The 15873-nt window shown below is 36.6% G+C and overlaps 1 protein-coding gene across 4 annotated transcripts in view; it reads right to left on the reverse strand.

The window, feature by feature from the left end:
• The window catches only part of VPS13B (vacuolar protein sorting 13 homolog B), a 382845-nt gene that overhangs the window by 320074 nt on the left and 46898 nt on the right, over nt 1-15873 (reverse strand). For all 4 annotated transcript variants that reach the window (XM_060775658.2, XM_067467340.1, XM_067467339.1 and 1 more), the window contains exons 5-11: nt 14371-14538; nt 13631-13812; nt 10224-10398; nt 5388-5644; nt 2024-2119; nt 1254-1376; nt 571-708 (exon numbers count right to left, since the gene is read on the reverse strand). In XM_060775658.2, the coding sequence (XP_060631641.2) occupies nt 571-708; nt 1254-1376; nt 2024-2119; nt 5388-5644; nt 10224-10398; nt 13631-13812; nt 14371-14538 (1139 nt within the window). The remainder of the gene's footprint in view (nt 1-570; nt 709-1253; nt 1377-2023; nt 2120-5387; nt 5645-10223; nt 10399-13630; nt 13813-14370; nt 14539-15873) is intronic.

A 15873-nucleotide genomic window follows, 5' to 3' on the forward strand; every position in this document is an offset into this window, starting at 1 on the left:
TGTTTGGAATGACCCCAGATTACAATTGTGGATTAAGTGATTTTAATAGTGATGATAATGTTTTTATGTTTTGATATGCATTTTAAATCTAATTTTAACTTAAATATATTTAATTGTCTGTTGTCCAAAGGCATCAAATAGTTGCCATTTGTAAAGCCGCCTTGAGTTCTCTTCGGGGTAGAGAAAGGTGGAATATAAATAGAGCAAATAAATAAATACGTTTAGAGTTTTTGTACTTCACCTTGAGCCATTAGAAGAGGTAACAAATAAAACTTATTATTATTATCATTCAAGATTAAGGAATGTATCTGTTCCTTAAGTTTCATATAGTGTCACTCATATTTCCCTTACAAAGTAAACTATTTCTTAAATTGTAGCTTCTGTACATTCAAGAAAAGTTCAAACAAACTCAACCAGTCCACTATAGCATCATTCTTGCTTACTTTTACATCACCCAACATTAACAGGAAGTTATTAAATGACTATTATATAGAAAGAAAGATAAGATAAAAAACAGCCACATGATTTTTTTAAAAAAATCCCAAAAGGACAGGGAGGGAAGAGGAAGACCTTGTGAGCAGTTCCATCCAAAATGAATTCCGCACGAACTCCATTATTTTCAGGACTTCTATAATCAAATAGTGAGTTGGTAAGATACGTCATCCCCTTTGTGCTCAAATTTTCTCCACAATGGAAAAAGTAAGCTTCCTTTTAAAACAAACAAACAGAGTGTTGAGTTCTGAATTTGAAACATATAAAGATACCATCATGTGTCAACCTGAAATCCTGATTGTTAAGAATAAGAAACTCTATACCATTTGGTTAGGATGGTTATTGCTGATGTTTTATATACAGTACAATCACCATACTCATGGGATCAGTAACCAAGTTTTCACCTACCCATATTGAGCAAAGTATGTTCTCTCTATGGATTGTCTAGGTCCTCCAGGTAATTCTTTTATGCTTCCACCAGTTGTTACCACAAAGTCACCCTGGAGGACCTAGCAACTTCTGGCAGAAATCATTCATTTCAATGGCTTTCCCAAGTAACAATACTTTCCTGTTTCCAAGCTCAGACAGCATAATAAAACTCCCTCCAATTTAAAAGGTGGTATCCCATGGAGTACTGCAAACTCCTGTTTAACATATGGTTCTTTGGTTCCTAGCCAGAATCTTTTGAACAGTTCTAAAAATATTTTCCTGTAACAACTATTGCATCTCCAAACCAGTAATGTATTATTTTTTGTACTTACTGCATCACTTCTGTTCATATTCTCTTCAAAATCTTTTATTCCCATAATGCTTTTAAGACAAAGAGCATGGCAGCCAACAAAGCCAATCTGGCAATCAAAGAAAGGTTCTCCATTCATGAGGATCTAAGGGAACATATTTAACATACTGAAGAAAATTATTTCAGTGCATAAACAACTTGAAAAGACCAATATTCAAATATTATATTTATTTATTTACACATAGTTGTGCATATCTATATAAAGTGAAAAGGATGTTTGCACTGATTAAGGTAACACACTTTTACTGTAGTTTAAAATACTAAAGTGAATAATTAAAATAATAGTTGCCATTTAAATCAGATTTAATTAAATACTTACTGCTTACATTATTATAACTATAATCCAAAATAGCTTACTGTAATATCCAATAAAGGCCTAAATACACTTAAATTTCTGTCTGATCTTGTAATCTAAATCAGGGTCAATCTTGGTTCTCATTTGGATGGAGACTGCCAATAAATACCAAGGGATGCAGGTTATATTTTAGAGGAAGGCAATGACAAAATCACTTCTCAGTATTCTTTGCCTACAAAAACCCTATGAAATTCATGGGGTCACCATATGTTGAAAGACAAATTGAAGGCACATATGAAAACACACAATATCCAATAACAGAGGAATGTAAAATCATTACTGTAACTTCCAGTACAAAATAATGATGCTATTGAAAATTACTTATGCCAAGACATTTACTAGAAACTAATATATGTACAGAAGTAATGGAAAATTACCTCGACCGTAGTTCCTTCTTGTTCCCAGCATATTATTTCTTTGGATTTTACTTTCTGTGGACTATAATAACTACTTTCAGCTTGCATTTCAGTGAGCTGTGTAACAACATGACGAAGGTTTACCATTAGTCAACGTTAGTATTAAACACATATAAGCAATCATTATTGCACAAAAATGACGACAAATTACATTTTACTATTAACGAATATGATTGGGCAGGAAACAGGTGTGCTAGAACAGCTGTATCACATTATCCAAACTGGAAAATAACAACCTGAGTTGAATATGGCAATTAAATCTATGTATTGGCACAAATCAAAAAGCTTAAACATTTTTAGTTTCTCAGTCACACAAACATTCAAAGAAAAGATGTATTAACACAGGTGTCACACAGTTTATCAACTTGACTGAATATATAGGTTTCTTATAATAGCACAGGAAATAATTCACAAGATGGATGTGTCAAATCAAAGCTTGTGAACTTCAATCATAAACACACCCTAGTTTTTTATGTATTCTCTAGTCAACATACATAAAACAAGAAGAGATCAGCAGTGTACCTTTCATAGTTTTAACATAACTGAATAGAAGGAGAATGATTAAATTTTAAATGTTACGCCCCAATAGTTCTTAGGTCTTCATGCTCCGACATCTTTAACTGCCAAAATAATTCCCTGTAAACTTTCTTATAACATAAATTTCCTAGAAACTCTCATTACTTAGTTATTTCCAACTGCGTATGCACACTATTGCTGTTTTGAAGCAAAGTTCTGTAAGGCAAATGCTCAACTTAAGCAGGTTTTTTTAAAAAAGAGCAGTTCTTCAGCTGTGTGCAATTATTGTAGAGGAAAAGCAATTAATTGATTAAAAGAACTCAAACCCTGCAAGAACAATTTTCAACATTATTAGGAAAATGCTACGTTTAATTTGGCATGATTTTTTAAAAACTGGAAAGGTATCAGCTATTCAGAATGCTAATGCAGAAACTTGACCTTATTTTTGACTAAAATATGAACCACAAATTAATTCCATACATTCTTAGCATTCAAGCAGAACAATGAATCCTAATGTTTTCCTTCTAAGTGCCACCATAATTCTCTTATACATGGAAATTTATAGTGTAAAATATAACATTCAAGATGTTGGGACGTGGTAAAATTATTTTAATGTATCATGCTAAATACATAAGCACTATTAAACACAAAGTAAAGCTTAAAGACTTTTGGTTACTTAAGAAAGACCACTGTTTACACTTGCATATCTAAAGGGGATAATATCTAAATCAGAATAAGGATCATTGCATTCTATGCAGAGTTCTCATTAAAACAACATTTCAAAATGTTAGTATCTTTTTCTTTAAAAACTGTGCATTGAACATTGGAATTGAACAAGAGGGTGCTAATGGACTGCAACTTAACCCTTTCATTTGGACTACTATTGGCAAATTCTATCTACACAACACCGAAAGGTTTTTACAGATGTAACAGCAAAAGGTCTTCTTGAGAAAATCAATGTTCTCTGTCTAAGATGCAGTCAGTTTCTCACACAACAGGGACTGCCTGGATTTCAAGGGGAAGTTACTTTTTATGGCTACTGAATTGACATTTCATTACCTAGCTGGAATGTGTCCAGAGGAGGGTGATTAAAATGATCACGGGTCTGGAGAACAAGTCCTATAATGAGTAACTTAAAGAGCTGAGCATGTTTAGCCTGCAGAAGAGAAAGCTGAGAGGAGATATGATGGCCATGTATAAATATGTGAGGGGAAGTCATAGAGAGGAGAGAGGAAACTTGTTTTCTGCTGCCCTGGAGACTAGGATGCGGAACAATGGCTTCAAACTACAGGAAAGGAGATTCCACCTGAACATTAGGAAGAACTTCCTAACTGTGAGAGATGTTCATCAGTGGAACTCTCTGCTCCAGAGTGTGGTGGAGGCTCCTTCTTTGGAGGCTTTTAAACAGAAGCTGGACGGCCATCTGTCAGGGGTATTTCTAATGTGATTTTCCTGCTTCTTGGCAGGAGGTTGGACTGGATGGCCGATGAGGTGTCTTCCAACTCAATGATTCTATCTTTTACTATCCTTTGTCCCCAAATCTACATGGTTCAGAAAGAAAGTGGCCCCAAGACCATGCTAAATGACAGCCTAAATAACAACTAAGATAAAACAGAAGTCTATGATTCTAACATTGTCTTTTTTTTTACTTCTGTATGGTTTTTAACATCTTCAGTGAAACTTCAAAAGTTTGCATGATGTATTATGTAACAGGTATAGTCGAGTTCTCAGCATTCACAACATAATCAGTTTTACAACTGTGAGATCCTGCAGAACGGTTTAGAAATATAAATATAAATTACACTAATAGCAGAATCTTGGTAATTATACTATCTGACAAGTGATCTCCCATTACCAAGAAAAGGCAAAACAAGATATGAGATCTGCTGAAACCTATGGGTAAGTTATTCCTATGCAATAATTGGGTTCTGCTATTTGCTAACGTTGACTTTCACTTATGTTAATCTTATGAATGAGTTTTCCAAGAGCCACAGACAGCTTACCCAGATCTTGCACACTCCAAGCTTTGCCATCCTTGATACAAGACACCTGCAGTGCAATCTTCCTCTTTTCCTACTCTTTGCTATTCTAGCAAGCATTATTGTCTTTTCCAGGGATTCAAATTATTTCATGATAAATCCAAGGTACCACAGCCTCATCTTTGCTTCTAGTGAGAGTTCTGACTTGAGTTGTTCTCTAAGATCCATCCATTTGTCTTTAGTCCATGGAGTCTACCATTATATCAGTTAATGTCTTCCTGTCAGCTTTCTTTACTGTCTTTGCAACCATATAAATTGTCTGTAGCCTCCATTTTAATCAAGACTCAGCAAAGATGGAGTCAGAGTAGTATAGTGGTTTGAGGATTAGACTGCCATTCAGAAGACCAGGATCTGAATCCCAACTCAGTCATGGAAACTTACTGGGTTTCCCTCAGCCTCAGAGAGAGATACAGTAAAGTTCCTCTGAAAAAAATCTTGCCAAAAAAAACCCATGATAGCTTTGCATAACAGCTACCATGGGTTGGAAATAACTTGAAGGCACACAATAACTATAACACACCACAGGAAACTTTTAACTATTTCAGTTTTTCCACTCCTGACTTACAGTTATGTAAGTCACCTGTGGTCCGTCATTTTAACATTTTTAAAAAATTAAAAGGAGTTGCTAAAGATACATTTCACACATGCTTACATAGTTGTGCAATTATCTTTCATGGGATTTACCTATGAGTAGACATATCAGACAGCTATCTATATTTATCTAGCACTGATGAAAGGGAGGTAAAGTATGTTTAAGATAAAATATTTACCTTGAAAGTGATAGTGGCCTTTGTACAGTAAAATCCTATAGAAGCAACAGGATCCTTAACTGCTGGTAATTTCTGCTGATTGATTGTTGTTCCATCATCTATGCCAACATAATATCCTTCTTCATCATCAGTACCCACAATGGCAGGTACAAAAGACCAGGCCCAGGACACCCATCCCTGTTGTTGGTCATCATCTTGCTGAGTGTAAGATTCTGGAGAAATATATTGCATGTCTTTGCCTATTTCATCTTCTGAACCTTTAAAAACATAGAAGCAGAAATAACAGAATTATTAAGTACTAGCTGTCCCCTGCCATGCGTTGCTGTGGCCCAGTTTGTGCATATGTGTTTTGTGTGTGTGTGTGTATTTGTGTAGGGTAAAGGTTTCCCCTGACATTAAGTCCAGTTGTGCCCGACTCGAGTGGGTAGCGTTCTCCTCCATTTCTAAGTCACAGAGCTGGCTTTGTCCGTAGACACTTCCAAGGTCATGTGGCTGGCATGACTGCATAGAGCACCATTCCCTTCCCGCCGGAGCAGTACCTATTGATCTACTCACATTTGCATGTTTTAGAACTGCTAGGTTGGCAGAAGCTGGGGCTAACAGCGGGAGCTCATGCCACTTCCCGGATTTGAACCTGCAACATATGTGTGTTTGCATATATATGTGTGGTTTTGCACATGCTTTGTAATGTTTCCTTTGTTTTTTGGCCTTTTAAGTCTCTTCTGCTGTGTTTTTATGAGTGAAGATAACTCGTTGGCCTGATATGTGTATTTTGTCCAAATTTGGTGTCAATTCGTCCAGTGGTTCTTGAGTTATGTTAATCCCACAAATGAACATTACATTTTTATTTATATAGATTACTAGATGTACTCGACCACGCGTTGCTGTGGCATAGTGTGATGGTATGAAAAATAAAGTAATGAGAAAGTACTGGTATTTAATATATGTTTTGGCTGATTGATCTTTATCACTTGGAAGTGGCTAGGGATGAGAGGCAGCCAGGTTGTAGACTATGGATGTTGTAGATATGTGTTTTCTGATGGTCTTAGGTGACCACTGTGAAAGGGTTGTTTGACCCCAAAGGGGTCACAACTCACAGGTTGAGAACTGCTGCTGTAACCCTTACATCTGTAACAAGGGCCTTCTAGCCATAACATCTACTTTAGATTACTTATACAGGAGCTAATGCAGCTATGAAGTATATGGCATGAATTCATTGAGTAATACAAGTAAATAAAGTGGTTTGCTACTGATTTTACTTTCATGTAGAAATGTAACCTTTTGTGTTTGATTTGTGGTCATGGATTCATTTTATGAAATAACTTGTGTTAATATATAGTATGTTCAGGCATTTTTTTTCAAACAGAGACATTTGTCTGAATGACATTTTATCAAAAGTAAAAATCCAACTGAGTTACAAAATTGTTTTGAAGCCAGTGGTTTTTATTTACCTTGGAAGATACCAGACAGACTTCAAATTTCCCAACATCTAAAAAGCAGTTTGGGAACCTGACAAGAAAATACCTTCAGCTAATGAAACATTGGAAAGGTCTAAGGGTTCAAATGGAAAAACTGTATGCAACATTTTCTGGACTCAACCATAAACTTTTTGTACAAAAATGTCAAAAGAAATATCTGTTTGAAACAATCTGTTTCTAGATGAAGGGCTGCTGAATAAAAGATGAGCTCCAACAGCTGAGCACTTTACAAATTTTTGACCATGAAAAAACCTTCCACTGAACACAGTTGCCAGCATAATGAAAGACTGCAGAATTAAGTCAGCACTATATTACATGACATCCTGCTTAAAGAATTCATTTGGGAGTGGAAACTATACTCTTCAAAGTCATGAAATACATTGTTGTCACAATTCATATAATGAACTTTGAACTATTCATATTAAACCCTCTTCAGAAGAGAGATTACATCAAAACTGCTCTGTTCTCAGGACCAGTTTAAAAAGACAAAATTGATTACAGTACTTCCTAAGTTTATAAAGTTGATAGAAAGGAAATGTAAACAAATAAGATACAAAATCAAGGGGGAAAGTTAGATTTTAGTATTAAAAATAGCTAAATCTGTGTTTTAAAATGATAAATGCCTAAGAACTTTTTGATATCAATCACAATGACAACATTCTTACTTTTAGGCATTCTTATATGCCTCTTAACAAATCTGGACCATAGCCTTGGCAGTGTTACCAGCAATCTTAACACAAGGATTAACTGTTCTTGAACAATTTCAAGTACACAATTGCCAAAAAAGTCTCCTTCAACAGTAGAAATGTTTTTTCATTCCCACTTTTAGCTGCAAGGTGTTGACAAATGTCAGCAGCCAGAAAATATTAGGTTTCATTTTTTTCCAGCTTTTGCCTATGCATACCACAAAAATAAGCTGATAAAAGGATAACAGGTATGGCCAGCAAAAGCCGTGAGGGACAAGAGATATACAGACCCTCACACACAAGGCAGGACAGTGGAATGCTACCACTGTATATTATATTTTTCTTTGCTGCCACCAAATATTTAATAAGATTTAATAAGATCTCTTTGACTATTTATTGATTCATAGGCCACGTCCTCCCATAGTCTGTTCAAAAAGCCACACAAACTCTTCAGGTGAAATAAAAAAAAAAGAATATGTTGTTCATTTTGTTTTTGAACAGTAAAGATGTGTAGTGGTTTCAATAAATTGTCAGGCTTTGTTTTTGCAGAGAAAGGTCTTATAACTTGAGTTTCTTAAAAGCAATGTTCCACACACCGGAATACAAACAGGTTATCTTGAACCTTTTGAATCCTCTTTCCACACCAGCCCTCTAACACTATAGAGGCCTACGAAATTCATCCTAGCTCTTCCTATTCCAAACTCCCCACTGACTAAACTACGACTATATTAGCTTCTTACAACAACAACCTACAACAACCGACTGGATGTGCATTTTGCTATTGGGATCAGTCAGTAGAACCATTGTAAAATGTTACTATCTGAGTCATAATGTGTTTTCTCTCCTTAAAAGTTTTAATAGAAGTCTATTTGGTCTAAGCAAATTAGGACTGATGGAGTAGGAGATTGCTTTGGACAGAAGACAGATTGCTTTGGACAAATCGCAGATGTCAAGAGCATCACATGAAATTGGGAGCTGAGATTTTACAGATGCAAAGTTAAGTCCTTTGCCCAGCATTCAACACATTCCTTAAATATTAAACAGAGAACCAATGCAGACACAGGTAAGATTCAGATGTCAAAATAAGATGGAATTCTTCAAAGGCCTCTCTAGAATTCTGGCTTGTTTTGACAGAGCAAATGTGCTGATGCAAAGTGTTTGGTCATTTCTACTTGGCTCTTCCTGCAAAGAAGGAGCTGCTAAACAAACTAGAGTGCTTCCATAATTGATTTATTTAATGTGGTGGGGAAAACAGGGATATTGGCCTGTTTCACCACTTTCCTAATTTACTAGTCTTATGGCTGGGAGGATAATTGGTCTGAGCATAAAGGGAGATGGTCCTAAAACTTAGTCTGCTCACAAGACTTTGAATAAATATAGTTAGGCAGGTATGAGGAAAAGAGGTCTATCAAAGGCTTTTAGCATCCCAAACATACCTCCTCCAATTTAGCCTTCCAGAACAGCTCACAGGCAACCTTAGCTTTCCAGGGGGCTATGTAGAAATTCTCTCTCCATTCTTAAAATAATCTGTTATAGCCCCATTTTTTTTTCTTATCCATTTGCCATTTTCCTGAGTCTTTCCTGTTCTTTCTGCCCTTCTCCGATTTACCTCTCTTACAGTTTCTGTCCCAGCTCTCCTGCTCTACTTCATTCTGCCTTATTTCCACAACTCACACATGCTACTCTCACCTGTTGCTATGCCATGGCTCCTGGATCTTGCCTCTCACAGGCTTTAAAAACAGATGGGATTATATTAGTTTATATGAAGAAAATATCATACATTTCTTATGTTTCTCAGATTGCTGATCAGTTTCTGGACTAGGAGATGCTGTCGGTTTGCCCTTTCACCATTTGGTTCCACCACCAGCCTTCACTCACCCAGACAATAAGAGCTCCTCACATCCCAATGCTCCACATCTTTCAGGCTAATGCAAAGTCTATCATATAATTTAAATGTTTTCTTGTCTTTACAGTTTACAAATTAACATTCATAGAGCTTCTAAATTAGGGGTGCTATCTAATGGGAGGGAAATGGGGACATTAGTGAAGTTTTAGATCAACCTATCAACTTTTGGGGGGGTTTCTTTGTTCGCCTTTTGTGGGGCTGTTGGTTTGCCCTAGACTGCACATTGATTAACCAATTTTAATAAAACATGATCTTTACAATTTGCCTGAAATTCCTAGCATTTTTGTACAACTTTGGAATTAACTAGCAAACTTTAATTTTCTCACAAATATTCAGCTTTTGGTCCATTCTACATTTTCTCAAATTCTGTCAAAGGACCACCTTCAATCAACCCAAGAAAAGAACTGTTTAAATTCATAACAAAGATGATCAGTTTGAAATTTGTACTCTTCCACTCAGATACACACACATTATATTGTTACCTGAACAAATATTTGCAGTTTAGTATTTATGAGTGGCCTATAACAATATAAAAATCAAATCTATTTTGTCTCGGAAATCTTAGAGGTTTTGCATTATTAAAATTGAATCATTCCATTATATGAATTTTAAGAAGATATTAAAAAGCCATAAGTAAATATTTAAGACTCAAACCCATCTCAAAAATTAAACAACCATTGTGAAAACCAGTTTTTTACTGTTTAAATTTGAACCATAATTACTTTAGTGTTTTAGGAAGGATACAAATGGGTACAGTTTTTATTACCTGAGATGTTTCCTAAAACATCCTTAGTGTGACAAATGAGGTCTTCATTTTCCCCATCTTTAAAATTGCCTATTTCTCCATAGTAAAGAGATATTCCAAGTTGCATTATACGAATAAACATAGGTAGTTGTTGATCAGTAATGGAAAGTTTTAGACTCTCAACTAATGTATGAATCTGCAAATACAAGGAGATATACAAAATAAGATCAGGTGAAGAACCAGTTATTCAACTGAAGGAATGCTATCAAAAGACCTATCAAACGTTAATACCTCAGACTTCAAATAAAGGAAACAATGGGATAGTTTTTAAAGAAATAAACAAATATAAGAAAAATTCCACATACTTAATGCCCAATTTTGATGTCCTTAAAAAGGGAAACAAAACTTTTAAAGCAGGAAATAATTTTTAAACACAAAAGAAGATATTTTCCACAAGAAAAACAAAACAAATAAAATTATATTCTCCTTCAAATATTTGGCGTGTTATCCAAATATGGTCAGTTGTAATACAGATGCCTTTAAGTTTCCTGGCTAGCACATTTGGGAAATCCTATTCTGACTCCTACAAACAGATAAACGCTTGAGGTGGTAGACACATGATGCCAAAAGCAAAGAAATCAACCCTGAAGTAAAAAAGGCATCTCTCCCTGCACTAACGTTGATATCATGATTCTTCATAAATGCTGACAGCTCATCTCATGTAGCAGTCTTGTACAGCTCTAGTAAAAAGACATAGGTTTAGAAAGAGCTGTCAAACTTGTTTGAATGTTCCTTGAGAAGCTGTGAAACAGGTAAATATGGCAACTATGGCAACCCCTACACTAATGAAATGACATGGGAACTCTATTTGGAACATGACTGAACAGAAATAAATTGATCCTTCTTTGCACCTTGATAATATACAAACAAAGAGCTGGGCATGTTTAGCCTGCAGAAGAGAAGGCTGAAAGGAGACATGATGGCCATGTATAAATATTTCAGGGGAAGTCATAGAGAGGAGGAAGCAAGCTTGTTCTGGAGACTAGGACACGGAACAATGGCTTCAAACTACAGGAAAGGAGAGTCCATCTGAACATGAGGAAGAACTTCCTAACTGTGAGAGCTGTTCAGCAGTGGAACTCTGTGCCCCGAGGTGCAGTGGAGGCTCCTTCTTTGGAGGCTTTTAAACACACTGGTTAGCCATCTGTCAGGGGTGCTTTGAATGTGACTTTCCTGCTTCTTGGTAGGGAGTTGGACTGAATGGCCCACAAGGTCTCTTCCAACTCTATGATTCTATGTTTCTATGAAATGCCACAAAGGAGAGAAAAAACCAGATTGTCTGTTGATATAAAATAAGAGATCTCCTGACATCCAGGGAAGATAATAATTTTTCTACCCTATGGTGAAGTTTAGGGAGAAAGTAGGTGGTGCTGTGCCCTACCCCATATGGTCCAGGTCACATATGGGATAGCTTTCTCCTATATAGTCTGCCCTATACACTCAGCTCCTCTGGGGGATATTTACTCCAGACGAGGCTGGTAACTGCCAAACAGGTAACTTTTTCTCCAGCCAACCCCAAACTGCAGAAGGATCAGACAGCTGGATTCACTGCCTGAATTTAAGTCAGCATTAAAGACCAATCTCTTCTGGCAGGTCTATCCAGATTATTTTCAAATTATGAATTTTAAAGTATGAATTGATTGTATTGGAGTCATATGTATATTGAATTCATATTTAGTATTCTTGTTACGGTTTTATATTATGTGTGAATGTTTTTAAATGTTTTATGGTGTTTTGGGCATCAAATCGTTGCTATTGTAAACCGCCCTGAGTTGCCTAAGGGCTGAGAAGGACGGTATACAAATATAGCAAATGAAGAAGAAGAAGAAGAAGAAGAAGAAGAAGAAGAAGAAGAAGAAGTTCTTTTTACTGATGCCATAGCTTTTTAAACTAGTTTATGTGTTTTTAACTGATTGCCATGTCATATTTTAATTTGCAGCCATTGTATTATTTGGATTGCCAGAACTGTTTCACAGAAAGTCTCAATGAATGAGAAAGAACTTTCTAGTGAGAAAAGCGAGAAGAGGGATTGTGTGTTGCATGGTTGTATTATCTAGAAGTGAAGGACTGGTTACTGATGCCTCTCTTTTTGATTGCTATTCTGGTTTTATGCAACTCATTCATAAACTCATCAGTCTGTACAATAAATAACTTCTTCACTTTCAAAAGGTATGTTTTTGATTGGGGCCCACATGTTCTCTGTCACTCTGCCTGAACACCATCACACATGTCTCCTCCATTAGATAGTATCGACTTCAGACTTTGAAGTGCAGTCAGCCATGTTATTAGCAGCTTTAGCCTGCTGAGCTGCTAATTTATGAGCTTTTGGCTGAAATATATTAGTAATATTCTTATATTCTTCTGAAAAATGTTTAAAATGGTCAGTTTTCTCCAAAATAAATTGCTGTTAAAACAGCCATAATGACATAGTTAATGCAAAAACAACTGAGCACTAAAATCATATTCCAAATAGATCAGGTTTCCAACCTTTCTTATCCAAAGCAGTCGTATGACATTTCTTTTTTCCCCAAGGAAGGCTTTACCCAAGCCTATTTAACTACTGGTGTCAACTCCAGTAAAAGTTGAACTATTTTGAATATTGACACTGTTAGATAAGAAGACTTGCAATATTTGCCCCATTGATCTTCTAATTGTAACAAAAAGCTAATGTCTTCATCCACTTGGACCAATGATGTCAATGAGAACAGTGAGTCAGATCGTCTTGAATCTAGTGTCAAACAAATTAATTGTTACTGAGTTGTCACCTTTCTATCTTGTGAATCCCCATTCCAATTCTGTCTACATAACTGACTGACACATTTGGTGGCAGCTGTCTAGATCAGATTGAGAAGAATTGTGAGTTTTCCCATGGTGGATACTGGAAGCGATATACACGCTGGAAATCATGTAACTGTTGAAAACAGTGGTGGAGCTCCCACAAATAAAATCATTTGGGCTGTAGTCTGGTACCTGCTCAACCCATCAAGCAGAAGAAGAGTGTCAGCACTGTATAGGAGGACATTATAGGAGTAATAATCGACAAAGGTACTTGAGAAACTGTAGCCACAGGGGTCCTGAAGGACCATCTCAAATACTGTAGCAAATCCATGCCAATGTCTCTACATATTTCAAGAATTTACTTTGATAGGAAGCATCAAATAATCAAATAATGATAGTAGCATATTAATTGTAAAATGAAGAATGTGTAGAAAATGTCCTAAAATAAGATGATATTTAAGACAGAGACCAAGAACAGATCCCCAAAGAATAGAAATTCTCTCTCTAACAACAACAGTTATTGAGTTAGGGGTGCACATGGAAGAATGATTTATGAATGAAACATAAAATGAATCTGGAAAAGTACTTACTTTAATAATAGATGGCATTTTAGAATTAAGATTATCATATGTGAAGTGTAGACGAGTTCTGAATGAGCACTTATAAAGCAGTGGATCCTGATAAAATTCAATTTTACCACTAGCGTTTCTCTTGTCGAGGCAAACGGTGCAGTCAGAGAAATTGATCACCTTCCTTAGTACCAAATCAGTTGCTTTGAATAGAAAGAAAAATACTGCTATTTCAATAGGTTAAAGCAATTGTTAGGCACAAACTCATCTGCATTACACACAGTTGAATAATTATCAGACACATTAAAAGGACAACATATTACATAGAGATATATGAAACACCAGAGATTGCATTAGTACGTAGTTTCGAATATACAGTATTTTGCTGTCTGGTACTATACACGTATTAGAGGAACTCAATGTAGAATCTGCTAGGTTAACACTTGCCGTGTTTCATATTTTAAGGATAACATGCTGAAAGCATTTTAAAATTACTATTTTTAATAGGTTTCTTGTTTAAGTATTCCTAATTATTTTTACTATAATGATGGTTTATAGCTGTATTTTGATTTGACCTGTTGTGAGATGCCTTGGTTCCCATTTCAGGAGGAAAGGCGGATATATACTAAATAAATAATAGCAGTAACTAACCTTAAAGCAACAGATCGGGGTGCACTTCCCCAATCCTGCTTTCATTCCTCCAATTATTCCTGAGCAATATATTGAACTTATGGGGAGAAAGTTCACAGAGAGCCACTTACCCGAAATGTCCATGAATGCTTGATCCCAAAATTCATTCACTGTGTAACATTCTGCTGAAGTGATATTGACTGAAAGAACAATATCATCCTCCACATATTTGAGTATGAGATTATTGATGACAATATTGACATTGTTTATTACACGCCAAATCAAACTCTGCACATAGCCTAGAAAGGAAATAGGAATTTATTTGGGAATCTCATTTGCAAGGTGCCAAATACAAAAACAAGTTCAATCAATGTGGTACTCTAGGAGGCAGAGTATTTAGACAAAACAAAAACTAAACATTTTCTGTATTCAGAAAACAGACTGAGAGACAGCTTTTACCCTAGAGCTGTAACTATATGGAACTTTAGCACTGCAGGTTAATCGCCAGCAGCAGCTGGGGTAATCTTGCCAACCAAAATGTTGACAGTTTGAAACCTGGTCTGGGTGAGCTTCAGCCCAGCTCCACGCCCACCAAGCAGATAGAAAACAGAAATGTGAGTAAATGAATAGAAATTGCATTAAGTGGGGAGGTATTTTAGGCACAGGGTTTCGGAGGAAAGTTTACAAACAAAAAAAGCTCTTCAGCCAAGAGATGAAGCGACAGTACCCCCTGTGGCCGGAACTGAGCACACACCCCAAAAGATGCCGAATGATGAGAAAAAGCCTGCATATACCTCTATCTGTTGTCTGTCTTGTCATTGTATTATCAGCATTTAGTGTTTGCCATATATGTGTTCTGTGATCTACCCTGAGTCCCCTTCGGGTTGGGAAGGGCGGAATATAAGTACTGTAAGTGAATAAATAAATAAATAAGTTCTGTGACTTCGCATTGATGTGGCATTGGGAGCTGTGCAGTAGTTTTGGGAGTGTGGAGTAATGGGTATGTTGTTTTGTGATGTGTGCTGGGGAAAGCATTTAATTTCTTTGTACAATGTACAATGACAATGTTGTTGTTGTTGTTCATTCGTTCAGTCGTCTCCGACTCTTCGTGACCTCATGGACCAGCCCACGCCAGAGCTCCCTGTCGGCCGTTACCACCCCCAGCTCCCTCAAGGTCAGTCCAGTCACTTCAAGGATGCCATCCATCCATCTTGCCCTTGGTCGGCCCCTCTTCCTTTTGCCTTCCACTTTCCCCAGCATAATTGTCTTCTCTAGGCTTTCCTGTTTCCTCATGATGTGGCCAAAGTACTTCAACTTTGTCTCTAGTATCTTTCCCTCCAGTGAGCAGTCGGGCTTTATTTCCTGGAGGATGGACTGGTTGGATCTTCTCGCAATCCAAGGCACTCTCAGAACTTTCCTCCAACACCACAGCTCAAAAGCATCGATCTTCCTTCGCTCAGCCTTCCCTAAGGTCCAGCTCTCACATCCGTAGGTGACTACAGGGAATACCATGGCTTTGACTAGGCGGATCTTTGTTGCCAGTCTGATGTCTCTACTCTTTACTATTTTATCGAGATTGGACATTGCTCTCCTCCCAAGAAGTAAGCGTCTTCTGATTTCCTGGCCACAGTCTG

This window comes from Anolis sagrei, chromosome 4 (genome assembly GCF_037176765.1).
Source record: "Anolis sagrei isolate rAnoSag1 chromosome 4, rAnoSag1.mat, whole genome shotgun sequence".
In the NCBI taxonomy this organism is placed as follows: domain Eukaryota; kingdom Metazoa; phylum Chordata; class Lepidosauria; order Squamata; family Dactyloidae; genus Anolis; species Anolis sagrei.